At 38.6% G+C, this 27,905-nt stretch overlaps 1 protein-coding gene across 2 annotated transcripts in view; it reads left to right on the top strand.

Moving 5' to 3' along the window:
• The first annotated feature begins 345 nt into the window (after positions 1-345).
• The window catches only part of LOC121313833 (leucyl-cystinyl aminopeptidase-like), a 33,596-nt gene continuing 6,036 nt past the window's right edge, over positions 346-27,905 (top strand). The window contains exons 1-15 of one of the 2 annotated variants that reach the window (XM_041246634.1): positions 346-784; positions 12,831-13,680; positions 14,482-14,620; positions 15,292-15,423; positions 15,859-15,979; positions 16,521-16,672; positions 17,597-17,710; positions 20,991-21,122; positions 21,781-21,912; positions 22,411-22,562; positions 23,446-23,537; positions 23,738-23,921; positions 24,791-24,947; positions 25,762-25,946; positions 27,136-27,297. In XM_041246634.1, coding sequence (XP_041102568.1) covers positions 766-784; positions 12,831-13,680; positions 14,482-14,620; positions 15,292-15,423; positions 15,859-15,979; positions 16,521-16,672; positions 17,597-17,710; positions 20,991-21,122; positions 21,781-21,912; positions 22,411-22,562; positions 23,446-23,537; positions 23,738-23,921; positions 24,791-24,947; positions 25,762-25,946; positions 27,136-27,297 — 2,723 coding nt within the window. In that variant the 5' untranslated portion in view covers positions 346-765. Of the gene's footprint in view, positions 785-12,830; positions 13,681-14,481; positions 14,621-15,291; positions 15,424-15,858; positions 15,980-16,520; positions 16,673-17,596; positions 17,711-20,990; positions 21,123-21,780; positions 21,913-22,410; positions 22,563-23,442; positions 23,538-23,737; positions 23,922-24,790; positions 24,948-25,761; positions 25,947-27,135; positions 27,298-27,905 lie in introns of both variants that reach the window. The other variant, XM_041246627.1, reaches the window with a different exon arrangement.

The following is a 27,905-nucleotide window of genomic DNA, read 5'->3' as shown; positions in this document are numbered from 1 at the left end:
GAGTGTGGTGGTTTTATGCCAAAGGTTAAAGCAGAAATAAATTCAGATGTATTACTACCGTGCGTTTTCACGTTCTTGTATTGAATGTACTGTATTATTTGCTTTTTGTATACTTTAATTTAGAATATGCAGTTAATTCAATACAGGAATTAGGTGTTGCATCATGGTAACAAACCACTTACTGTACTTTGGGTGCTTAAAACAACCTGTACGTCACTAGTTAATAGAAAAACAAAACAAACAAAAAAACTGTGGTATCCCGCTTCCTGCTGCCTACGGGAAGTTACAACTCCGCCCTCCTGTGTATATTTCCTATCTGATCACAGTGCAATTTAAATACGTACAACCTGACTGAAAGTATACAGCTTTGCGAAAGAGGTTATTGTGGGCCGAATAGGCAATCGTTTGCTTCGGTCTAAGATCATATCACATGGCTGAGTGAAAGGGGAAGGATTTGTAGTAGAGCTGAATTTAGTCGGTACACCCTGCTCTGTATAGGAGCTGCGAGATTTCACTTTAACATCGAAAATATTCCGGGATCTTATACAGCGACTGCCTGCTGTACTCAAGCGATCGGTGACCTGCGTTGTTATTGTTATATAAAGTGGCAATGCAATACGAGATAAAGAGGAATGATCAATCTTGTTAGATTGGCTGGAGGAGGTATTTGTGTTTGTGAATGCTGTGTTGTGCTCTGATTTAATTGCACGCCCAAGAAAAAAAAGTTGAAACCTATTGACGAAGGAAACACGGGACGTTTACCGAATGGAGTCCTTTCAAAGCCGTGAGTATAATGACATGAGTGTATAGTCGATTTCTTCGCGGCACTACATACCAAAGACCTCTTAAAGTGGTCGGGTTGTTGCAAGACACAAAGTTGCAACTGCCAGGGGCCTAATTAAATGTAGTGACAGTAACAGCGGGTTAAGGGAAGGTCAAGATGTGTGCTATTATTATTCACATAGAAAATGATGCACAGCAATATGGTAAACTAGGTGTTATAAAAAGACTTGTAGTACGTAATCATTACGCCTTGTCTTGTGAAGCTGAATGACGTTATTTTTCTTACAAGGACGTGCGGAGCAGGACAGCAGGTGTTTTCTAAAGTGATTATTGTATTGCAGTTATTTTTGTGAAAACTGAGGCGGGGCTATACGCAGCACTAAACTAAACCAATTGATTATATATATATATATATATATATATATATATATATATATATATATATATATATATATATATATATATATATAAAATAAAATAATTTTTTTTTTTATTAAAAGCAAAAACAAATCAAGTATAATAAAATCGTAAACACATCATGACAAAAGAACCTGTAAATATCATTGTGCCACGTACTTATACTATGAAACAATAACGATTATTTAATTCTTTATTTTTTTTTAAGTTTGTCTATTTCATTGATATGCTTGACAGAGTTGAGATTCAATAACGATGACCAAGACATTGTTACAGAAAGTTCCTTTCATCTTGTGAGCAAACGCAGCCTTCTAGCCTTATTTATAAGGCTCAAACCATTCTAGAATTGGGGCACACGATTAGGAATTCTCACTTATATATTCACATTATTTCCTTTACTGCACTTATTTTTTGTTGAGCTTAAAACAACAAAAAAAAAAAAAAAAAAATCTAATTTGCAGCCTAACTGTTACAAAATCGCTTGCGTGGGTGCAGCTTCTCAGTGCACTGGGATGCACACCACACGTGTAACAACAGTAACTAGTGTCTGTTTTCTTTTTAACGCTGTCTTTTAGTGGCAGGCTATCAAATCTGTGTTGACGATCACTTCGAGTCATGTCTTATTTCAGCAGGTATCTCGGTCCAGTTGCAATGCAAGAGGTAGTTTGGGAGTAGCCTTTATGGATATCGTTATGTAATACCTGCATACCCTTTTTGAATAGTGAAACTGGAACCATGGTTTATAGTGTATGAGCCTCCCTATAATTTCTAGTAGTTGCTTTTGTTGTGTTTAGGCTTTGGGTTGCAGCATTAACACCATGTGATCCTGTCCTGTACTTCACTCTGAAGCAGGGAAGCAGGCGTTTTCCCAGTGAAGGTGCATTAGATTCGCGTGTACCCGTGTTTCTGGCACCTTGTGTGTTGAGAGGTTAATCAGTTAATCAGGCTAAGCATTATTATTGTCTGTACAAAGACAAGACTACAGTAGATTGAAACGTGTGTAAGGATATGGTTGAGGTGAGCACCATTAGGGTAGCACAGTTAGTAGACAGCATGCAAGCAGCAGCCATGCACAGTAGTATGTGCAATCTAAGCTTCAAGAAGCATTCAGAAAGGTTCTCTTTTATTAACATAACCATCCCAGGATAGCGGATACATGAAAAATAAATACTGATGCTTATGACAGTGAGGAAGGAAACTCACTATTATACTAATATTTACTGAACTTGAAACTAGCAAGAAAATGGCAGATGTTGACGACCCTGCGCACCCTAATTGTCGGCATCAGAACACTTGGATGTGGAACAAATCTTTTTTTTTTTTGTTTAAATGTATTGGGTTGGCTTTGAAGTATTGTCACTTGATACCCGCCATTCTAATTCTTTGCACTTGTTAAGTGTACTCCAATTACCCACTTTGGGCTTCTAGAGTGTTCATGATGTCAGCTTGGCGTGTTTGTCAGGTGCATGTGTACAGGGTCATTTCTTTAACAATGTGTTGACAGCATGCGGTTGTTTTGTGATACTATTGTGCACATTTTGTTTTGGTTGAGACAGAAGTATTCCGAGTTAACCTGAAGCATTGTCCATGTCCTTTACTTATTCTTTAAAATAGAATAAAGCTGTATTCTCTCTGATTGGTTACAAATGGAAGCTTGTGCTGTTAACATACAGATAATAGTTTTCTGTGTTATTCTTGACATTAGTCTAGTACAGTAGTATTCCAGGACAAAGGATTGATGATCCAGAAGACAAAGCAATGGCACACACACACATACAGACACACAGACACACACACACACACACACAGAGGAAGGAGAATAAGGAGGGGTGCTGGGTTTAAGTGAGTGAGTGTCGGGTGTCTCTTGATGTTGAGTTTGGTTGGTTCTCTCAAACTATACAAAATGATTTAAAATAAGAGGCTTCCTTCATGCAGTGTATTAACTTCAATCAGACAAGCCAGGATTGCACACAGGAACTACTCGTGCTGTTTCTTAACTTTCAAAATGTGTTATATGCTCTGTACTAAGATGTACTGGGATCTTGACAAATGCTGAACAGTGAGGAGTTGATTTCTTTAAACCCTGGTGTTGACCACATGACTCCTCTCGCACTCCGCATGCAGTCTTTACCAGGTAAGCCACCGGAGACTCCACCTTGATTTAAAAAACTGTTATTGCATTACCTGCTGCACGACTCCAGGCACATTGACCGCTGCACGACTCCAGGCACATCTCCATACCTGTTTACAGTTCATGTGAGCACAGCATGCACACATTGGGATGTAAAGTAAACTTGCAATTACAGCGTGTGCTTTGAGTGACAGTTCACTCACAAAGCGTACAGCTCCTCAACAGCAAAAAGTGTCAGTGTTATCAGTGTTTTATTTTGTATGTTGTGTGTTAATGTTGGTGTTTATGTATAAAATACACAGGATATAAATATGGGTTACGAGCACAAGTGTTAGATTGCACAGCACTTCACGTGCAGGTAAAATAATATGTGAGTACGGGGAATTGCACTTTTATTAATTCACGTGCAGTTGTACCGAGACTCCAATTGAATGATTGATTAGCAGTCAAGTCTCGGTACAGCTGCGTAAAAGCTGCATGTTTTCGCGCACTCAGGGTTGTGTGTTCGTGAGTGGAGAACAGGAGAGAGAAGGAAAGAATCTGTTCTATTAACAATTGCTATTTTGTGCCTGAAGCTCCAGCACGGTACTTGTTTTCTGTCCGTCCACTTTGTTTGTCTGTCTGTTTACTTTGGCCAACGCATCCTTTATTTTCAGTTGTGTGTTTTGTTTAAATCTTTTGTTTGTTATTATTATTTTACAGTAAAACTCTGGACGCCGTAGCGTCTCAGATTCGCCGCCATTCCTCATTGTTTGGAGTCTGCATTTCTGGTCTGACGTCACCCCTGCAAAGCCATCCTGTTCACAGACATCTAGAGAAATGATTTGAGATACTGTTTTTATGGAGCACTTGCACCTGTCTTATTATACTTGATATTTTTCTAAGTGAACCACCTTTTTATTGCATACTGTAGCAATCTGTGCAGCTGCCGGTTTAATTAGCAAAATAATTGGGCCCTACCTTAAAAAGCTCAGACTTTATTAGCTATAGTTAAAAATCAAAGTACCCTTTGCTTATAAGCATGTGAGTCACATGCTTGTTGATTCATATCTCCCTTTCGTGTGTCAGACCAAAACTAAAACAATGAATGAAGAAGTAGCCTCTCCCTATGCACATCATAACCATCTCAGTTCAGTGTATTCTGCAGTTATTAATATTGTCTCAGTGTAGTTATAATACCATCTCTGTGTGTTCTGCAGTTATTCATACCATCTCTTTGTATTCTACAGTAGTTATTGTCTCAGTGTAGTTATCAATACCATCTCAGTGTGTTCTGCAGTTATTCATACCATCTCTCTGTATTCTACAGTGGTTATTGTGTCAGTGTAGTTATTAATACCATCTCAGTGTATTCTGCAGTTATTCATACCATCTCTTTGTATTCTACAGTAGTTATTGTCTCAGTGTAGTTATCAATACCATCTCAGTGTGTTCTGCAGTTATTCATACCATCTCTCTGTATTCTACAGTAGTTATTGTCTCAGTGTAGTTATTAATACCATCTCAGTGTGTTCTGCAGTTATTCATATCATCTTTCTGTATTCTACAGTAGTTATTGTCTCTGTAGTTATTAATACCATCTCAGTGTGTTCTACAGTTATTCATACCATCTCTCTGTATTCTACAGTAGTTATTGTCTCAGTGTAGTTATTAATACCATCTCAGTGTGTTCTACAGTTATTCATACCATCTCTCTGTATTCTACAGTAGTTATTGTCTCAGTGTAGTTATTAATACCATCTCAGTGTGTTCTGCAGTTATTCATAATACCATCTCTGTATTCTACAGTAGTTATTGTCTCAGTGTAGTTATTAATACCATCTCAGTGTGTTCTGCAGTTATTCATACCATCTCTCTGTATTCTACAGTAGTTATTGTCTCAGTGTAGTTATCAATACCATCTCTCTGTATTCTACAGTAGTTATTGTCTCAGTGTAGTTGTTAATACCATCTCGGTGTGTTCTGCAGTTATGTCCAAACAAATCAATGATAGATGCAAGTCAGGAAGGCAGGACATTGCCCAGCAGCACTGGGAAATGTATTTATTATTGTTTTTGTAGTATGTTTTATTTTTTAATAGAAAAAGGGTAAAGTCAATGTGAATTGATTAACCATTTCCACAGTTTTTCCGGTGTTTTCCAGTGTTTATTGGCTATCAACCGATTTAATTTATTTTCTATCTGGTGTTTAATCGGGTTTTATTGTTTAAAACCGAAAATCAGAAGCCCTACCTATAATATTAAACAAACAGTTTTATAACTTATTAATGCATGCTCTTATTTTATTTATCTGTATGGATTTATATTGAAGTTTTAACATGTTCACTGAGTTTAAGAATGTGATGTTAAAATATTAGTAACGTAATTTAATATTAGCAGAGTCCATTAATAAAGAATCTTGTAGAACAGGCGTGGTTCTACAGCAGTTCAAAGTAATATTTTAAATGGAAGGCTCTTTTTTTAATGCCTAACCTGTTCCCATTGAAGATTGTAAAGTATTTGTCAAGATTACGCATGATTTTAAAGTAATGTTGCATTGTGACCCTGAAAGCACATTTTACTCTCTGTGTTAAAATTAGAGGGTAAGTTGCTCCCAAAACCTTATCTGGAGCTCTGTATTAGTGAACGAGGCACCTGTCTATTCTTAAAATGATGCAAATAGCTCCATGCTCTTCAAGACTCCCTCGAAATAGAGAAAGTGCATAATGACCTCTGCTGTTAAGCAACATTAAATTAAGCACAAAGACAGGAAGTCAGTGACATTTTACTGTATCTGCTTAACAAAGTCAGTAGCTATCCAGCAACTCCTTCTTTCCTAAATGTTTTAGATACAGTAATGATACCGTCCTTGTGGGATGCTGAACTCTTTAAACCTCAAAATGCAATATTGTGAAGCCTGCTATGAAATATAAAATACTTTTATTTTATATTTACTTTTTTTTTTTTTTTTTTTGGGGGGGGGTGGGGTGGGGGGGGGGGGGGGGGGGGTGCACTTAGGCTTGTGGCCTACGTACTGCATTGAAGGGGAGGGAGTTTTACATGTATCTGCAGACCTGCTTATCTAATCGTGGTGAACCTTGCCAGGACAAGTTATTATTATGTATTCCATGTATCGGTCTGAGGTCTGTGGTATTCCAGGTATCAGCCTGAGATACACTTGCATGTTTACATATAGCTAGAAAACTACTTTCCCAGATGTAATACAACTTGCTTAGAGGAATGTAGAGGTAACCTGTATATAAATCTACAAGACAGGCTAATAGTAAAATAAAATTCGAGTTTTAAATTGTTACATCGGTATTTGCTACAGGTACTTTGTCTCTAAGTGCTATCTGGTGCTAACTACTCACTTAATCTACTGCCTCTCTTGTCTTGCTACAGCTGAGCCTGTCCTGTTGACTGCATTCCTCCTCTTGGGGGGGTGGGGAGATCCCACTGGTCATTTCTTTCCTTGGGATCCGTGACACTTGAATTGAAACAGGTTGAGTTTGTCGACCTGCTGTTTGAAACAATAACGTATTCCTCTTCAGTGGGACCTACACATGATGGTGCTGCTGCTAATGTACGCGGCCTGCTGGTTAATAGAAGTAGGGACAAGTGATTTTTTTTTTCTTACATTGATTTGAATGGAGGGGTTATTCAGTGGGCTTTTATATAGAACTTATAGATTCTGGCATTGATTAAACACTGTATCTCTGTGTGTGTGGGTGGAGGGATGGGCTGTAGAAGGTTACAGTAGCTGACTTATATGCACTAGCTGCCTGGGAGAAAGAGAGGGACATATTATTTAAGACTGCACTTTGTTTATCTGAGGCAGTTTCATAACGAATAGCCTGGAGCCAGTCTGTCTGATAAGCAGTACAGCAGCTGCTGTCCCCTGTTTACACATCAGACAGATAAAGACCGCAGCATACAGTGATGAAGGCTTTAAACATAATAGCATTGCAATTGCTATTTCAGCAAACAGTTCTGCTGTTGTGATTGTAATTGTATGCTGTTCTGGTTTATTTGCATCATCTTCTACTGGAGGGGCATATCCCTGGTGAACAGATGTGCATTTCACATTATCACACAACCTTTTCCTTACACAATTGTAGGTATTGATGAGTTACACATTATATTTCTGCCTGCTTATTAGGAATCTCATGTACTGTATCAGCTGTGTTTTGTTGTTTTAGTTCTAGTCAATATTAAGGTGCATATAATAGTTTCAGGACATAGAATTTAAAAGCTGCATTGAATTCAAACCCGTGTGTTCAAAGCATTACAGGGCTTTTGCTGTGCTACCTTGTGTTTTTAAGATTCATTCCAAATGGCATGCATACACTCATATAGAATGAAGTGAAGCTACTGTTCCTTTTTTAAAAAGCACGAGTTCAGTGTGACATCAGCTTGTCCTAAACTCAGTGGTTGTTTTTAGTGTATTTATAGCCTACGAACTGCAAGATGCAAACACAGCATTATCACAGGGGTGACATTTAAAAATCGGTAAAACCAAGACAGCTTGAATTTCTAAATTAGTGTGCTGATCTTAACAGCCATTGAGACAAACAATGAATTTACCAGCATTATGTATCCTTCAGGCAACAGGCTGCAAGAAGACAGGTTTCAGGTTATCACAATAAAACAGTTCATTTACACTGCAATCAGTACAGAGTACACTCTTTGTTAAAGTCAATAGTAAAAGCTGTAAAGTCTTTTTAAACCTGCTCAAGGTGGGCCTTTTCTTAGCAGTTGATAAGCTGTTCCAAGTACTACCAGTATATTAGCTTCATAAAACAGTTGTCAACTAGCACTTATTGGCAAACATTGTATGCCAGGAATCAGCTTGCTCCTAATGTGTTGTTTGATTAGAGCTGATTGTTCTACTATAGCAGTGAATGTTCATGTTCCAGGTAGCAGAAAGGCTTCAGCCTCCTAGCGAGAAACAGGAAATGCAGTATGTTTTGTTGCAGGATGACCTAGATCTGCTGTTCAATACCTCTTTGACTGGAGCTGCTGGTTTCACTGGTGCACAAGTGGACCCTCTCAAGTGGAGCACAGAACGACTTGTGTCTCTGTGCTTAATACGTCTGCCATGGCCTGCACATGCATACAGCTTGTTTGCCTGATTCGCTGTTCAAGTGTTATCTTGGCTTGTAAAAATACTTCTGTGGTATTGGGATGTAATACTGTAACAGAGCAGCTTTTAGCATTAGCCAATTTAGTAGGGTTCCAGATAAACACCCAAATTACTGTCCAATATTTACTATTACAGAACTATTTTAAACAGAAAAGGTGTCTGACAGTGTAAAACACCAAGGCTACACCGATTCTAATCTGCAAAGTTTTTGTTTCCATATGCACACAACAGCGGTACATATGTATAGTTAAATAGAAACTTGATACTCTCATTGAATGAGAAACAGACACACAAGTAATGGGGTTATAAATTTCTATATATTTGCTCATAAATGCTGACTAGTACCAGTTCAATTATAGCAAATTGACAATCTACACAATCACACTGTCAGTCAGTAACTAGTATACAAACCAAAACAATAATCACAAGCAACAAAAATATATATAAGCAATATATTTAAATGAATTCAGATGGAAGTTAGTAATATTGCTTGCAGCACCAAGGAGATGCAATAGTACAAAATAAAAACAAATGTTCCGTATATCCAAATGTTGAAAAAACCCCAGCTGTATCCACAACGAATAGTCAAAGAAAACAAGCAAAAAGTAATGTCCCCAACTGAAGTAACTTACAAAAAATAGATGGTGAGTAAGTAGATTCAAGAAAATGCACAGTCTGGTCTCAGGTACAGGACAAACAACACTCAAAATTACAATGTTTGCGTGACATTAAATACCCTTCTGTATAGATGGTCCACCTCCCCTTTCTCTGACACTTAACCAATGGTCAAGGTACAACACATTATTATGTTAATTTAGCGTGTGTGTGTGTAGTCTTGTGTGACAACCTCTGAACTCAGTGCATTCTTCACACTCCTGGAGAAAAAAGGTCCATAAATCTGCCCCTTTGATCCCAGTGGCATTATCTCTTTCGATCTCTCTGAGAACCTCTGGGTCCAACGCCAGTCCCTGGGAGCCTTTTAGCCCCTTTATGCTTTGAATTCCAAAGTCTTACAGCCTGGCACCTTCTGGTCCACAGTATTGTTAGCTTGCAGTCAATGCTGGGCAAGAAACTTGTAGACGCAATGTCTCTATCAATTGTAAGCAGTACATGCAATTTGAACCAAACAGTCTGCTATCTGCAATATTAGTCTCTTTTCAGAAAAAAACACCAGTATAGCTCTGCCAGTCCACATGCGTAGCAAACTGCTAATCAATTCTCAATCCATGTTTTCCAACACCAACGTAATGGAAAAAAAAAATAAAAAATAAAATATTATCCACAGTAAACATTCCAAGCAGAACAAAAGAAAAACCCCAAAACTGTCGGCGTTACTTTGGCCAGTAACTATGGATAAAAATATAAACCAGTTTTCTCTCGCCCAATGATTGAAGAGTCGTGCTGATTGAATTTAAACTCCAACAAAGTTCTGCTGCACGACTAATTGAGAAAGAAAAGCAGGTCGTAATGCCCAGACCGGTTGCTTCATTGTGGCGTTTATGGTAGTCCAGCGGAACTTGAGTCATAAAAAAAAAAAAAAAAAAAGTCATTTTGTCTACTAAATGACTTCAAAATAAATAAACGCATTTACAACTAAAGCAAACTAGACAATAAACTTTAAATATCTTCCACAAAACAAACACTGCAGTGAAGCTACAACATGTAGCTAGAAGGTGGCATCACATGGAACAGCAGACACGTACGGAAAGCGAGCACGACCAAAAAAGAGCTCCATCATGAATGAGCCAATAAAACTACGCTAGCCCTCACTTCTCTCATCCCAAAACCCCCATCACCCTGTTATTATATAGGCAAGGAAAAGGGAGTGGCCACTAATTGATCAATTTAAAAATGATTAGAACAATGAAATTAGAACATCTGTCCAGGCTTCCTCATGAACAATTAAGTACAGAGTGACACACTTATACTGTGGCACTTACAACCCAGAGATCAGCTTCAAAGATACATCTACAGTAATACATTTTGTAGCAATAGTGTTGGTTGTCATAGTGTCATCAGTACCTAATGTTTTAATACTGCAGTATTGTTTGCAAAGGATCTTCAGAATTGCAGCTTGTGAAGCAGATCCGGGGATGGTATTACAGTGTCAGTTAGGAGGCAGGCAGAACCTTCACAGGGACTGCTGTGCTGCCAGCACATTGCTCAGCTCACATGTTTAAAGCATGCCTGTTTTCTGCTCCAGGGCCACACAGTGGGGTCTTGATGACAGTTTGCTTTCTGGCCTTAAAGTGGCATACGCCAGTGGTATAGTGCTAAATATGGAGGTCCTGATAATCAAGAATTATTGTACAAATTCACATTTTTATTTGTATACTGAACTTCTAGTAACACGTGCAATAGGTAGTTCATGTATCTCATTATGTAATAAGTAGCCGCTTCACTGTATACCGTTCTGGGAAGAGCTTTTCTTGTGATTGTGTTCATAGTCGTAGTGGAATGCACTGCTACTGCTGCTGTCGTCCTCGTCAGCATTGTTAGCCTTCTTAAAGAAGCAGATGGTAGCAGAAGATGTTCCTAATGCTCTTTTAATTGCATCAAGGGGACTGCTGACTGAATCAGACAGTTGTGCGGGAGATGAGTCTTGTGACTTAGCTTGCCTATAATGCAAGTTCCAGCTCAACTACACCACTGTGCCTGTGGTTATCGTAGGATTACTCCCAGAAAAAAAGGGGTTGATACAACACTAAAGAAATCCAATTGCGGTTTATCCCAGGGGGAAAAAGGATGAGCAAGTCAGGGGGTGTCTAAAGTTATCCTCAAATATAGCAAGCATACACAGCATGATTTTTTTCTTTTCTTTATTTGGCGGTCTGTCTGTAGCACTGCTAATTAGTTAGAGGTTACATTTTGGCAACAAAAAAAGCAATAAATATGTCAACTTTAACAATAGAAACAACATTTTCCATTTGCTTATGAAATGCACTCTTACGTTTTATTAATAAAATTTAATTTAATCTGAATAACTGGAGCTGACTCACTATTGCCTTTTAAATTCTTTAATCCCTGTGCTGTCTTGAAATACCATGAACTCTGACAAAAGTGACATCTCTGCTGTCTGTAGTATTACTTTAGGCAGGCATGTGAACATTTCAAGCTTTGTGCAATCTCTCATTGCGGCTTTACACTTTCAGAAAATGCAGATCATGTTGAAAGACACCCTGAGCCTCCTATGTATGACATGTTTCATAGAGGTTTGTTAAAGAAGCCTCCAGCAAACTGCTAAAGCATTCTTCAGACTCGTGAGTTTAGGGTTTGTGACTGTGGGTTTATTTGTCGTTATGCAAGCTCTTGTACAATTGTTGTGCTCACAAAGTGAAGATATGTCTTGGTTGCAAGTTTCCATCTCATCTAAGATTAGCTGAATATTGATATTTGCTAAAAGAGAACCCAACTTTGTTTTTGTAACTCCCTACTTGTAAGTCATATAAAAGCCCCCTTATTAAACTGCAAGTTGTGCTGTGGTCACAGATCAACCTGCAGCTTCTGCTCGTTCTCTTAAGTAATTAGACCAAGTGAAGAAGGCCCTGTCTCAATGAACACATTACAAGCTGCATTGCAGGCATCCATAAACAGTGCTGGTGGCTTAGTTGTGGTTAGCTGTGCATGCTGGTGCTTTTTGTGATTCAGTGTTATCAGTAGTACCTAGTTTTTTGTGAACAAGAATAATACATGTTCTTTTTTAATGTGTGTAGCAGTTATAGTCACCAACGCTTTAAAAGGAACCTTTTTTTATTTTTTAGGTAATTTCTTGATGCTTTCTTGTTGAGCATTAATATTTTGGTGTTGGAGACTTAACAGATCAACAGTTAAGCACAATACCGGCTCCAGTTAGGCACAGATACATTTCTGACAGACAAAATGAACCTCCTTTCCCCAAGGGCTCCTGAGAGATCTGTCCCCAACAAAGCAAAATGTTGATTCAGTGCAAAGTACCCACAGCATCTCACAAGCTACTTTTAGTAGAGAAGTGGTTCCATTCTCAAATATAAGAACAAGAGCAATGACTATATTTAAAATAAGTTTGTTAAAAGACAACCAAAGACATCCAAACACTGTTATTTGAGAAGTCAATATATATATATATATATATATATATATTATATATATAATATACACACACACACACACACACACACACACACACACACACACACACACACACACACACACTGTATGTATATGTGTGTGTGTGTGTGTATGTATATATATATATATATATATATATATATATATATATATATATATATATATATATATATATATATATATATATATATACATACATTTTTTTTTTTTTTTTTTTTTATTATTTATTTATTTATTTTTGTGTGTTGTGTTTTTTTTTGTTTTTTTTAAGTTTCAGAATGTGCCTCTCTGCCCAGGAACATGATTGAAAACAGCATGTTCGAGGAGGAGCCTGATGTGGTTGACCTGGCCAAGGAGCCTCCCATGTACCCCCTGGAGCCAGACGATGTGGTGTACGAGCCCCGGAGCTCCCGGCTGCTAGTGCGAGGTCTGGGGGAGAATGAGCTGGATGAGGAGGAGGAGGACTATGAGTCTTCAGCCCGCCTACTGGGAATGTCCTTCATGAACCGGAGCTCCAGCCTGCGCTCCAACTCGTCTCCCTACGGCGGGCCGGCGGCGGGCAGGGCCTGCTCATTCCCCTCTGCAAGGAGTTTGTTGGTTGGGGCCTTTGTCTTGGTGGTCGTCGCTTCGGTCTCCATGGTCATTTATTTCCTGCCCAAGTGTACCTTCACCAAGGAAGGCTGCCACAAAGCCAACCAGTCAATGACACTCATCTACCCCATAGCCTCCAATGGTCAGCTCTTCCCTTGGACCAGCATGAGATTACCTAGAGTCGTCAGCCCGGTCCATTATGACCTAACGCTCCAGCCCAACTTGACCACTATGAAGTTCACAGGCTCTGTTACCATCACTGTGAAAGTCAATGAAGACACCAAGAATGTTGTGCTCCACAGTTCCGGCCTTGCCATCTCTAAGATTTCCGTCGTGCCTGTTGGTGGAAACCAGCCCAAGCCAGCCCAGTATGTGGAGTACCACCCCTGGCAGCAGATTGCAGCCCAGTGTCCCGAAACTCTTCAGAAAGGGAAGAGCTACCATTTGAAACTTGAGTACTCGGCCAACCTTTCAGACAGCTCCTATGGCTTTTATAAAAGCTCATACCAAGACAAAGATGGGCAACGAAGGTAAAAAAAATAAATAAAAAAATAAAAAAGTGGGTCTTTTAGTATACTCTTGCTCCTCAATATAACAGTCCCATCAGAGTCCTCTTGAGGGTGTATATTTAAAGTTGGTTAAAGTGTTTATCAAAGCATTTATCCCTCTATTGAAGAGCCCCAGCAGGGTATGCAATGGTTATACAGTTTGAGGTTCCAGGCTGTTGGGTAAAGGTTAGCATTTAGAACAGCATAAAACGGCAAGACATCCTTGATTTGAATACCAGCTACTGACTTTAGCATGTTGGACCAGATTCTCAAAGCTATTTAACCCAAATTTTTCACTTTTTTTTTCTGAAAGGAAAAAACTCCCAATTATGATTCTAAAAATTAAAAAGAAACAACTTAAGACTACTTGCTTGCAACCCCAAGTCTGTGTTTGTTTCTGGTTTGCATCAAAACAATTTTTGCTGTATTTTTTTAAATACACACTTTTTTATTCTGATTATGATAAATGTAAATACAGTATTTGAGTAGAACCTAAATAACAACAATGTGTTTACAATTGTAGCATTATAATATAGATCACAACATAACGTCTCACGGGAGTGTCAAATTTGGACTTGCATGCGCTCCACATAGAAATCGCAGGATAAGCAGCTGGGTGGTTAAGTTCAACATTGTTCCTCGTCACCTGTCTCAGTCCAGCTCTGCCTGTTAACCACTCAGGTTTTATCCGTTAGCTAAACTACCCCACATTGGAACAGATGCATATTGATTTTTCTTTTGATAGTGCTGTATGATTATTGTTTCGTTCTTTGTTTTTGGCAGGTGGCTCGCTGCGACGCAGTTCGAACCTTTAGCTGCTCGGATGGCTTTCCCTTGCTTTGATGAACCAGCATTTAAGGCTACGTTTCTAATTAAGATAAACCGAGATAAGGAATATATCAGTCTCTCAAACATGCCAAAGGTACTCCTTAATCTTCTGTTAATTAAATGTATCTGAAGTGCTGACTTTGAACTATCCAGGATGTGTTTCTTATTTATAACATTGTGGTTCCAGGCTATTGGGGTATATTTTAAATTATATTTAAAAACCTAATTTATCATTGGGTTTGTATTTACCTTTGTGATGTCATGGGGACCATAAAGAACCCTTACTGGAAACACAAGCAAGGCCTGCTGTATTTAGATCTGTAGATGTGTAGTGGACCCAAGCAGTGAACTGCAAGCATGTCGTGTGAAACGGCAACTTGCCAGCGTAGGAAACCAATTATTTTTCGACTAGAAAAACTGTCCTGTATGAGCTGCGCATTGTTTAGTACCCCTGTGTTTAGATCATACACATTACTCCATTGTGTCTTCATTCATGTGTGGTATCTCTCTGCACATTAGAACTGAACCCACCAGCCTCTGCATCATAAATCCAAGCACAAAAACGAAATGCATTGGTCTTCTCTGTATTTAGGTGCTTCTGCACACATGGCTTTTCCAGATTTAGTGTATTAGTAGATATGATGAAGGCATTCCATTTCCATCGTGTTTAGCAATAGCAGATTTTGTATTTAAAAAAAGCTTGATATGTTATGAAGTACTGTACTTCTAGTATTGAAATGCTAATCTTGCATGTTGCCATTGCAGAACAAGACTACTGTTGTGCCTGGGGGATTTTATCAAGATGTGTTTGACAAGAGTGTCACCATGAGCACCTACCTTGTGGCTTTCATTGTGGCTGACTTCAAAAGTATCAGCATGGAAGCCAATGGCACTCTGGTAGGTAACTGGTAACCCTTGGTAACTGGTGCCAGTGCTGGTTTAGTTAGCTAATAGATGCTTTGCATAGGATTGAGTGAATGCTCTACATGAAAACAATTGTTTTTTTTTTACCTTGATTTGGGTCTACAGTGGCAGTACTGTATCTGTAAACACCTATGATTTAGATTTGGGTCTACAGTGGCAGTACTTTATCTGTAAACCCCTGTGATTTTGGTTTGGTAGTACAATCAACTCTCGTTAATACAAATTTCAAGAAACGAGCAAAAGCATTCACTGGGACCTAGATTTAATTTTGTCATGTAACGAAACATGTGTAATATGAGTTTTTTTTTAAATAGGTGACTGCATGATATAATGCAATTGTGCACCAGTATGCTTTTTAGTGATTCCATTATGTCATTGTTTTAATACATGTGTCACACTGCCTCTTAGGTCTCTGTCTATGCTGTTCCTGACAAGTTGGACCAAGTGAATCATGCCTTGGAGACAGCAATAAAACTGCTGGACTTTTATAATCACTATTTTGAAATGCCCTACCCTCTTCAGAAGTTAGGTAATTGACTAGCATTACCTTGTGTTCATTTTTTTTGTTAAGAAGTACACAGTGTTACACTGAATTGATAGAGTGGAACGTTGAAGTCTGATGGACCAGGCTTGCAAAACAAAGGAGTGCCAGCAGATGAGAAACGTGTTTCCATTACATCTGTGTAATTCATGCGACAGAGGGTTTCAAAGAACGTGTGCTTTTCTACTGCATATGGGGTAGATATTTGGTGATCAGTGTTTCTTTGGGTCTGAAAAATAATTAGACAAATCATGTTTAATGTAATATTATTTTAAAAACTGACTGAAAACAGAAATGTAAACATGTTTTATATATTAGTGAAGCAAGTACATTTACAAAAAACTGGCCATGTACAATATTTCTGTCAATCATAATTTGAGCTGAAATCCCTTTAACCAACTATAGGTTTATGCCTTCCCCAATGCAAGACAATGTCCTTTCAGTAGACTGATAAAAACTGCACAATACTCTATCTTGAATCACTATCTTGAGTTTTTTTTTTTTTTTTTTTTCAATAACTTGCTGGTAGATTTGGTGGCCATTCCTGACTTCCAGGCTGGAGCCATGGAGAACTGGGGGTTAATCACTTTCCGAGAGACAACCCTCCTGTATGAAAACACCTCCTCTCTGCTGGACAAGCAGCTGGTTACCATAGTGATAGCTCATGAACTGGCCCATCAGGTACTTCTATACTTCCTTTGCTCTAATCTGAATATCCTGTCCTGCTGTTTTACTATCTGCTTTGAATTACATTGCCAAGTTTAAATGGGGCAGTGCAGGCATTTGTTGAGCAGTTCCCATAGCCTGCAGAGGATCTGTCAGCCTGGCGATGTGTCAGGTTCACCTGTTGTATGCCACAACACATAACAAACAAAGCCTGTTCATGCTGTTAGAGCTCCATTTCTGTCTTAGAGTCTATTTCCAATTCTTTCAAATGAATTGGAATTGATATTTTAAACACACAATAATTGTTGTGATTGTCCAACTGCTTTCTTTTGAAGCCAGTTTAATTGACTAGCAGTGACTTCAATGTAAGTAATTTTGTTGCCACTGTGAGAAGCTCATTTTAACAGAATGCTGCTAATTGCAGTTTTGATCAATGATGTGTTGGAATTGATTAAAAGGGAATGGGAATTGGAATTGATTTTATAAAGGAATTTGAAGTGGAATGTGAATTGAGAAACAGGAATTGACCTTGACCCTGCAGTATACCCCCCTCCTTGAAGATGTGCAGAAATGCTGTTACAAATGAGATGTGGAGAAGACTGCAGTTTCACCTGAGCGACATACAGAGACTTGCCATGTCCTTTTTGTGATAAAGCGTGTTTGAGAATTATAATCTGAGAGTATTAGATTAACACAACTGTGAAATACTTGAAACTGTGTTTGGAATATAGCAGGTATTATTGGTATTAGATGGAAATTCTAGCAATGCCATGCTTTATAGTTACAGTAAGCTGTTGAGAGAGGTACACACCTGCATTGAATGTAAGCCATGTGGCTGGTTGTGAAGGACCTGGAACCACCTCCAGACGACTTCATCCCCTCACTGAAGCTAAATCGATTTTGAGATGTTTGAGTGTTTTTGTGTTCTTGTTTTTTCAGTGGTTCGGTAACCTGGTCACTATGGAGTGGTGGAATGATCTGTGGCTTAACGAAGGCTTCGCGACTTTCATGGAGTACATGTCCATTGAGAGAATTTTCCCTGATCTAAATGTTGTAAGTATACCTGGTATAAAAGCAAATGTGACGTGCGGGAGAGAGGATTTATTACAGGAATAAAGGCACGCTTCTGTATCGTAGCATAATTGAGTGAAGGAAGAATAAAGCACCGCTCGGCAGCAAAGTATTTTATGTTTTAAGTGCTGCCCAAGGTTAATTATGACACGAATCAGTGGCTGGCAGGAGGAATTTATTTAAATTAGAAATTGAAATGATTTAAGAAATTAAAATGTCTGTTGGTAAGGACATAAGAACATAAGAAAGTTTACAAATGAGAGGAGGCCGTTCGGCCCATCTTGCTCGTTTGGCTGTTAGTAGCTTATTGATCCCAAAATCTCATCAAGCAGCTTCTTGAAGGATCCCAGGGTGTCAGCTTCAACAACATTACTGGGGAGTTGATTCCAGACCCTCACAATTCTCTGTGTAAAAAAGTGCCTCCTATTTTCTGTTCTGAATGCCCCTTTGTCTAAACTCCATTTGTGACCCCTGGTCCTTGTTTCTTTTTTCAGGCTGAAAAAGTCCCTTGGGTCGACATTGTCAATACCTTTTAGAATTTTGAATGCTTGAATTAGGTCGCCACGTAGTCTTCTTTGTTCAAGACTGAACAGATTCAATTCTTTTAGCCTGTCTGCATATGACATGCCTTAAGCCCGGAATAATTCTGGTCGCTCTTCTTTGCACTCTTTCTAGAGCAGCAATATCTTTTTTATAGTGAGGTGACCAGAACTGCACACAATATTCAAGATGAGGTCTTACTAGTGCATTGTACAGTTTTAACATTACTTTCCTTGATTTAAATTCAACACTTTTCACAATGTATCCGAGCATCTTGTTAGCCTTTTTTGTAGCTTCCCCACATTGTCTAGATGAAGACATTTCTGAGTCAACAAAAACTCCTAGGTCTTTTTCATAGATTCCTTCTCCAATTTCAGTATCTCCCATATGATATTTATAATGTACATTTTTATTTCCTGTGTGCAGTACCTTACACTTTTCTATGTTAAATGTCATTTGCCATGTGTCTGCCCAGTTCTGAATCTTGTCTAGATCATTTTGAATGACCTTTGCTGCTGCAACAGTGTTTGCCACTCCTCCTACTTTTGTGTCGTCTGCAAATTTAACAAGTTTGCTTACTATACCAGAATCTAAATCATTAATGTAGATTAGGAATAGCAGAGGACCTAATACTGATCCCTGTGGTACACCGCTGGTTACCACACTCCATTCTGAGGTTTTTCCTCTAATCATTACTTTCTGTTTTCTACATGTTAACCACTCCCTAATCCATGTACATGCGTTTCCTTGAATCCCAACTGCGTTCAGTTTGAGAATTAATCTTTTGTGCGGGACTTTGTCAAAATCTTTCTGGAAATCTAAATAAACCATGTCATATGCTTTGCAATTATCCATTATGGATGTTGCATCCTCAAAAAAATCAAGCAAGTTAGTTAGACACGATCTCCCTTTCCTAAAACCATGTTGACTGTCTCCCAGGACCCTGTTACCATATAGGACTACTGTTCAGAGTCATTTAAGGTCCATTGTCACCCATTAATGGACCTGGAGTTTGCCGGTTTATCAGTTGTGCACAAAAGTTCTCAGATGTATGAATATATTTAAAGGACAGCGTCATTTGTTCAAGAAGTTAAGGCATTGGTTTGATCAGCCTTTACCACACTAGGATCAGCCAAATACAGAGTGAAGACTCGCAGGCCACCATGTCCCAGGAAACACTTCTAGATCATGCTGTGCTGTGCATAAAAACAGCTGGCCTGCAAGCAGCATTGCATGAGAAACATGAAGATCTTCAATATACAAAATAGTCCTCAATAATGGAGCAACCGAATGATTTCAAACTGACAAAGGGAATTGGGGGGAAAAAAGAAACAAACGAAAAATTTGGCATTAGTATCGAAGTACATTAATAGAGACCGCTGCTTGAAGAATGCAACTGACATAATAAATAGATGAATTAGATTTAGGGCTTGAGCTCATGGTATGGTATACGAATGGTTGCAATGGTCTCTTTTGAAATAGCATAGTCTGACAATGAAAGTAAAGACAACTACTGTTGTTAGATTTGTGCCTGTAACTCGTTAACTATAAAGGTTACAGGTACATGGCATATATGAAATGAATGTGCACACACTAGGGTTTCAAAAAAAAAAAAAAAAAAAAAGTTATAGTCTGAGACTTGCCCTGTTCAATATAGATAACAAAAACCACAGAAAGAGATGCTTTTTAGAAAAGAAAAACATTGTTTACTGTTTGTAAAAAAAATATTTTAACATGGCCAGCTCAAATGTGACAGTGTACAACGAAATTACATGTAGGAAACATGGAAAAAATAATGTAAACAAATTGGATAATAAATAAAGGAATTATGGCCATATATACAAACGGGACTAAAAGCAACCAAAAAAAACTGATTAATTGAAAATGTGCAAAAAAATAAAACATTCCAATTATATGTCCCGGGGACCCTGATCATGTGGTGCAAGATGGAGCTGTTCACTGTGGCTTGAATGGCCAGCACGGTGGCAACCATGGCAACCCTAACAGTGCAACCCTAGCAGTGCAACCCTAACAGCTTTTGTCTCATGCATCTGATCCAGAAACATGAAAAACAATTATATGTTTATGGGAAAATAGGTCCTTGTGCCTTCAGTGTCACCATTTCTATGATAATGTTTGTTTACAGCATGAGATAGGTTTATCTTACAGTGTAGCAGCAACATTGCAAAACACTTACATTGATGGCTCTCTCCTGACATGGTCCTGTACCAGAAATACACCGATAGGACCTTGTTTTAAAACTCTGACTCTGCTCTTTCCAATGGTGTATTGCTTACAGTGCCTCACAGTGCCTGAGTTTGTGCCAGATTTGTATTGCTCTTTATTTTAAATATACACTTGTGGTATAAACAGGATACTGAATGATCGTTTGTGGTATACAGTTTGTATTCCCCTTTGGAAGGAGAATAAAAAGCATATTCCACGAACAATCATTCAATATCCTCTGTTTATGTGATTTTCTCCTCCCTAGCACAGCTTTCTATACCACATTCTATTTATACAGTAATTTTGCAGTTAACGTGCTTTTCCCCTGCTTGTACGAAGTGTTTTCCTTGTTACTGCGCTCTGTGTTTCCCAGTGATTTTCCCATGCTTTTGCAATGCATTTACTGTAGTATTTACCATGCTTTTCAATACTTGGCTGTACCATTGCCATATATTACTTCAAGCGTCACTAATTTTTCACCTCTTCTCTCTGACAGGGGGATGATTTCCTAGCCACACGCTTCAGAGCAATGGATAAGGACTCATTAAACTCCTCCCATCCCATAACGACTCAGGTGGCAACTGCCGAACAGGTGGAGGAGATGTTTGACTCTGTGTCCTATGTGAAGGTAATGTTTGGGTTAGGGTTATATATATATATTTGAGAAGGTAATGTTTGAGTTAAGGTTATGTATTTCAGAAGGTAATGCTTGGGTTAGGGGTAGGGTTAGGGTTATATATTTGAGATGGTAATGTTTGAAACACTGAGTTAACTTAGGAATTCAAAATGATCTGTCCTTGTGAAAATATATAAAGTGCTACAACTAAAATACAATAGCTTGAATGAAAGTTGTGTCATCTGTTGGTGGAGTAGATAATGGCAAAACTGCACTTGTCTGTCAATTGTATTGATTGTGCCTGTGTGCCAGTATTGGATACAATGCCAGATACTTTTACTATGAGCACTTAAAAAAAACAAAACAGGTTCATTCAGTGGCAATGTTAAATCTACTAGGGTACCTACTTGTGAGCTTAGTATTGGGATATTAAACAACACAAATATGGTAACACTGGTAGACTAAAACGTCACACCTGTGATTTGTATAGGTATCATATGTATTCACATGCCTTGATAGTCAGTCTTTTTAATAATCTTTGTTCATTTTCCATACTACATTTCTGTAATATAGAAGTGAAATAGGTCATTGTGCCTATGGGTTGTAAATGCTTGCATCATTAGTATTTTTTATTTACCTTTTCTCTCTTGTTTTTGGTGCTTTGACGCAGGGCGCCTCCATTTTGCTGATGCTCGAATCGTCTTTGACCGAAAAGCAGTTCCAGAGAGGAGTAGTGAAGTATCTAAGCCAGCACAAGAATGCAAACACACAGAGTGAAGACCTGTGGGCCAGCATGTCCCAGGTAACACTACACTGGTCCTTTTTTATGTAAAAACAGCTGGCCTGCAAGCATGAGAAACATGACGAATACAATCCTCACTAATGGAGCAATTGAATGATTTCAAACTGAAAAGGGGATTAGAAAAAAGAAACAAAAACAACACCACAGTATTAATAGTGAAGTACTTTAATAGAGGCCCTGCTTGAATAATGCAAAGGTGAGGGAGCACAAAGCCACTTTTTCAGGAACAGTGGCTTGAAACCTGCTTCCAGGAGACCGTGAGATCTAGTTTTAGGCAACTTTGCAAACCTCATGGTGTGTCTTGCAGTGGCCTGAAACCTAGTCTCCTGAAACCAAGCCACAAAGTGGCATCGTGTTCACTCAGCTTAACTGACATGATAAATGGATAAATTAGCCATCTATAACTTTCGAACTTGACTTCATGGTATGGTATATGAATGGGTACAGTGGTCTCTTTTGAAATAGGTGATTACAGTGTTGCCATGTGCCTTTTAACAGCTTACAAAAGAGGCGAACATCACAGAGCTGATGAAATCGTGGACCCTTCAGAAAGGCTTTCCATTGGTAACAGTCACCAGGAACGGCACAAAGATGACTCTTCAGCAAGAACACTTCTTACTGAGTGTGGACAATTCATCTAGCAGCTCCAGGTGAAACAAACTGCCTCCCTGAAGCTGATAAGGGGAATCTACACCTGCACAAAATACTTGGCAAATTTATATCTATGTGCTCTTATTAAGCAAACAACAGCGACGATATACTGGGTACTACCTTTGTCAATAATTAGATGACCTGGAACTCTTGGAACTTTCTTGTCGCATATATTTTGCAGTAAAAATGTAGTTGGTGGTTCATTCACAAGCTGATAAGACTGTTTGGGTGTCGACTATTCTGCATCTATCCCAGACCTCCCAGGTAAAAGATCATAACATATATAATAGTATTATAGATTATATGGCAAATGATATCATGATATATTTCTATATATATATATATATATATATATATATATATATATATATATATTATATATTATATATATATTATATATATATATAATATAAGGGCATATATATTTATCTATATATCTTTATATATATATATATATATATATATTATATATATATATATATCTATATTTATTTATAGAACAAAAAATGAAAACATAACGTACTCATCACGTTTGTCTCTACTTTGTGGGAAATAATTAAGGTTTTCAAACCGAGACGATGGGGGGAGACCAAGTTCCCCAACTTATTTAAAAACCTGGCTAAATCATGGCAAAGTCGTCTTTCTAATGGGGTCGGAAAGATTACCCAAGGGTAACACATGGCAAAGTTTCAGTGTCTTGTATTGAAAGATAACTCTAAATGGATATACATATTACCATATTCATTTTCTATCTTAAGCTAGTGCTTCTAGCTGATAAATCATTTCATATGGGGTTTAATAATAATAATAAAAAAACAGCATGTGAAAAGCCTCTGCAGTCTCTTTAAACAGATACTGTTTTTGGTTGTGATTCTTCAGCAGCTACCTGTGGCAGATTCCCCTGACATCCATCAACAGCAGCTGCAGTAATGCCTCAAGCTGCAAGAATATGATCCTGCTGAAGGAGCAGTCTGGTGAGCCTGTGCTGTGTGCTGTTTGGTACAGGAGCGTGGTGAGCCTGTGCTGTGTGCTGTTCGGTACAGGAGCGTGGTGAGCCTGTGCTGTGTGCTGTTCGGTACAGGAGCGTGGTGAGCCTGTGCTGTGTGCTGTTCGGTACAGGAGCGTGTTGCAGGTGTGTCCCATCACTGACATGCTCTATTTTCTCCTCCACCAGCCACCATATACGTTCCTGAAGAGGTGCAGTGGGTGAAGTTTAACATTGACATGGAGGGATTCTACATGGTGCATTATGGTGAAGACGGCTGGAGAGACCTGATTATATTATTAAAGAACAATCATTTAGCTCTTAGCTACCAAGACAGAGCGAGCCTTATCCATGACATATTTGGACTTGCTAGGTATGGAGGGTGTTTGACTTTGAGTGAGTTACAAACCAGCTGAGGGAAATGTAGCCAAGAGCAAAGAAGAATTAGGGGAGACTATTGAATTTTTTAAAATCCTAAAAAGAGTTAACCATAGCCAGTGCTTTAAGCATAGCACAGAGACCAGGAGATTTATTATTATTTGTTATTTTTATTATTATTATTATTTTTATTGTTTTGATTATTGAGACTTGCTAGTCTGTCTGATCATGTTTCTAGAGCTGTTGTCTGTAAATGTAATGCTGTAAATGTAAAGTTAAATGCTAAATGTAATGCAATGAAATGTTAAAGTTAGGCTAGAGATAAGGAGCCATCATGAGCCCCTGAAAGCCCTACAAGTGAGTGCAGCTCAGTGCTGACCTGAACATCCCCCACCATTCAGTCCAGGGTGTCTCTCAAGCAGACGCTGCCAACAGCAGCATAGTATGTGCTGGCTTTGTGATGTGGACTACTGTCAGCTGGGGCAATGGTGGACATTTGAACCAAGGCCTTTAGTGAAAAGAGGCATGAGAGGCTATGAATGCACCCTCTGCACCACCTACAGTAACAGCATGACCTGTTTCTAGTGTTTACAAGTGAGCGGGTGGAAGCAGAAGAGTGGCTGAGCCATGGCTGGATCAGTTACCCAGGGTCCTTTGCTGTACCTGGTATCCATCCTGCCACTCAGTACATTCAGCACTTACACTTTCAAGCAGCTGCATGCATATATGACCATGACTGTGTGAGCAGTAGCAGTTGTAGTACATTACATTCTTTGACTTTTGTGCATATGACTTACTGGGCACCAATTGATTTTGAAAACAGTACCAGTATTTTTTGTATCTTTGTTATTAATGTTTTCCTAGGCTGGGCAAGGTGTCAATCCAACAGGTGCTAAATCTTACCAGTTACCTTGTCAATGAGACGAGCACACCCCCAGTGACTGAGGCACTGCTTCAGCTCAACCATATCCACAGACTTCTGGACAAGAGAGGATTACTGCAGCTTACTGCAAGGATGAAGGTGAGGCTGGCTTGAGTGAGACTGCTGAGCTTCTCTGTGATACAAACCATTTCGATATAGTAGCCTATAGTAACCTATAGTAGCCCATAGCCCTTTTAAGATACAAGGGACATATGTGTCTCACAAATAAAAAAAATTATGCTAGCTTTCTTATTTTTGCAATGAGGTGCACGAAACGGTTTGAAATTTTACTGACAGGTTGGATCTGGTCATCCAAATTTCCAGTTTCCTCGTGATAGTTGAGTCGCTCTCAAATGTATTTTAAGAAGAAACCGTTTGAACAACCGCTCAATTCCTTGTGTACCTTCAGGGGTTAAATCTTACAGTACTTGCAATATTTTACAACTGTAATGTGTTGAACACAAATTTCTGCCAGGCTTTACCTTTGTCTGTCTGTCACTTGTATTTTGATTTACTTTTGGGATATAAGATTGAATATTTGTATATATCATGGTGTAAAAATTGAATGAGAGAAATGTTTAGTTGGTATAAAAGTGTTAGATGAAGAAATGCGGCATCTTCAGATTTCATTCTTGTGCTATGTTAGGGCTCACAGTTGGTTATTTCTTTCTACTAAAAACATAATCACCAGGCTTGCATGTTATTAAGTGTGCGATTGAATTAATCTGCCGTGTGGTAGTGCCCTGGAATGGAGTTTTAATCTGCCATGTGGTAGTGCCCTGGAATGGAGTTTTAATCTGCCGTGTGGTAGTGCCCTGGAATGGAGTTTTAATCTGCCATGTGGTAGTGCCCTGGAATGGAGTTTTCCCATAGGTTTCTTATATATAAAATTTTCTTTATTTTTTTCTCAAAGGCATATATTCTGGGACTTTTTGAAAAACTGATTACTAACCAGAGCTGGAATGAAGTAGAAATCATAACTCAACAAAAGCTCAGGTCTTCATTGCTGGGAGTCGCCTGCTCTTACAACCACCAGAAATGCATTGAAAAAGCCAAGAACATATTCTTGAACTGGACAGAATCTCCCGCCAACGTGAGGTAAAGGATAAGAGATATTAACTGTTAGCTGACAAATTGCTGAGACAGAAAAACAAACAGTAGGCTTAATTCCTAAAACTTAATTACATGTCTTTGGATGCATAGCATTAAAAGACAGTATTTAGGAATATTTGGAAACCCTCATATTCACTTTCGATTGGGCAAAGTCATTATTAATTAATACAAAATATTCCACACTGTAAGTGTTTATCACGTTACTCTTTACTTCCTACCTCAGCATAATTGTGTGCTGTTTAAAATGTTTACAGTACCCTGTCAAAAACAGTAATCTCAAGATAAAACTATAATTACTAGTAATAATGCATTTTTTTAAAGCCATCATAAAAATTATTCTTCCTTTGCTTTTAGTAAGAAATCAAACACCGAAAACATATTCAACCAGGCACTACTGCTGTTAATAAAATGCAGCCACGGTAATAAATAAAACAAAAACCAGCAGAGTATGAATATTATGATGACTGTGTATGTTTACCGGAGCATTTACACTTAAAAAAACAACAGTGTTTCACTGATATGACAAGTTTAAAACAACAAAGATCATGAACAGCACAAAGCGCTCTCCAGACACAATCGCCAGATCCCTGCTTCACCGATATATCAGAGTGGAAATCCACGCAAGCGGAACTGCGTATACGTCACTTTAGGTGCGTTTGCAACTTGACGCATATTGAATGCCCACCTTGGACAACCTGCAGATAGTCTTTTGGGTCCCCCCCCCCCCCCCCCCCCCCCTCCATCTGTGGTTCACTATTTGAGCAGCTAAAAAAAGATTAAATAAGTATACATTGTGGTTTAGAGAATATATAATACCATTTAAAAAAATCAATTCAAGATCATTATTTTCTGTTAGTTTCGTTAATATTTGTGCATTTGAGTCGTCCTGTGACTCTTAGAAGAACCCCCAGGGGTACGCATACCCCCGGCTGAAAACCCTTGTGCTGCATAATTACTATTTGGATAAATCGTTTGAGATTTATCCATTGCCTCAATTACTCCCTGACTCTCAATTATACCCAGTCCATGTCCATTCCTTCGACTTCCAGCATTAAACCACTTGACTGATAAATATTCCTGTGCTCTAAAGTGTCTTGCCATGTTATCTTGCCTAAGCTGTGGTAACGCCTGCTTCATGAAGCTAACGTTTCTGCTCTTGTCCTCTGCTCTGCAGCATACCTGCAGATCTCATGCAAACTGTATTCACAGTCGGCATCCAGCACTGTGACGGCTGGAACTCCCTGCTGCAGGCCTACAGCAGCTCTCCGCTCGAGGCAGAGAGAGAGAAGATGCTGCAAGCATTGGCAAGCAGTGCGGATATTAGGAAGCTGATCTGGTGGGTGGGACGAAAAGTAATGGTGTGCAACATGCAGCTTTGAAAGAACACACACACACACACACACAAGAATACAAGAATAACTTAAACACATTGAAGCTAAGAAAGGAATACAAAAACTTTCAATTCATTCATTGTTTTGGTGTCATGTTGCAGCTTAGAATACGAAAACAAAGTAGGAAAGGTATGTTTGAAACCTGTTCTTTTATAGTTGTGCTGAACTTGAAGTACAGGTTCTCCGAGCGGATATGGGGATTGCTGCATTGAGGGAATATGCAGGTAACTGGACATTCAGAATTGAGGACACAAGAAACAAAAACAAATACTTTTAATGGAGAATATTCATTTATAAAACAATCATGTTTAATTACATTTACAAATTCAATGCACAGTGTGATTGCAGTGAGATATTGAGTGTGCATTGGTGCTTCTTGATTTATTGAACTAGCTTCAGTCTCTTTAGGTTTAATATTGAAGGGCAGGGGTGTAAAAAATGTATCAAATCAAACATTTAAGCTGTAAATCCTCAGTAATTGAAGACTGCACCTGACATGGCTTCACTGAATCTTTCTATGTCAGTTTTACAGGGTGTAGCCAGCAGAGGGCGC

The sequence above is a fragment of the Polyodon spathula genome, chromosome 1 (assembly GCF_017654505.1).
Source record: "Polyodon spathula isolate WHYD16114869_AA chromosome 1, ASM1765450v1, whole genome shotgun sequence".
Lineage (NCBI taxonomy): Eukaryota > Metazoa > Chordata > Actinopteri > Acipenseriformes > Polyodontidae > Polyodon > Polyodon spathula.
The sequence above is the reverse complement of the archived record's forward strand: the minus strand, read 5'-3'. Positions and strand labels throughout refer to the sequence as shown.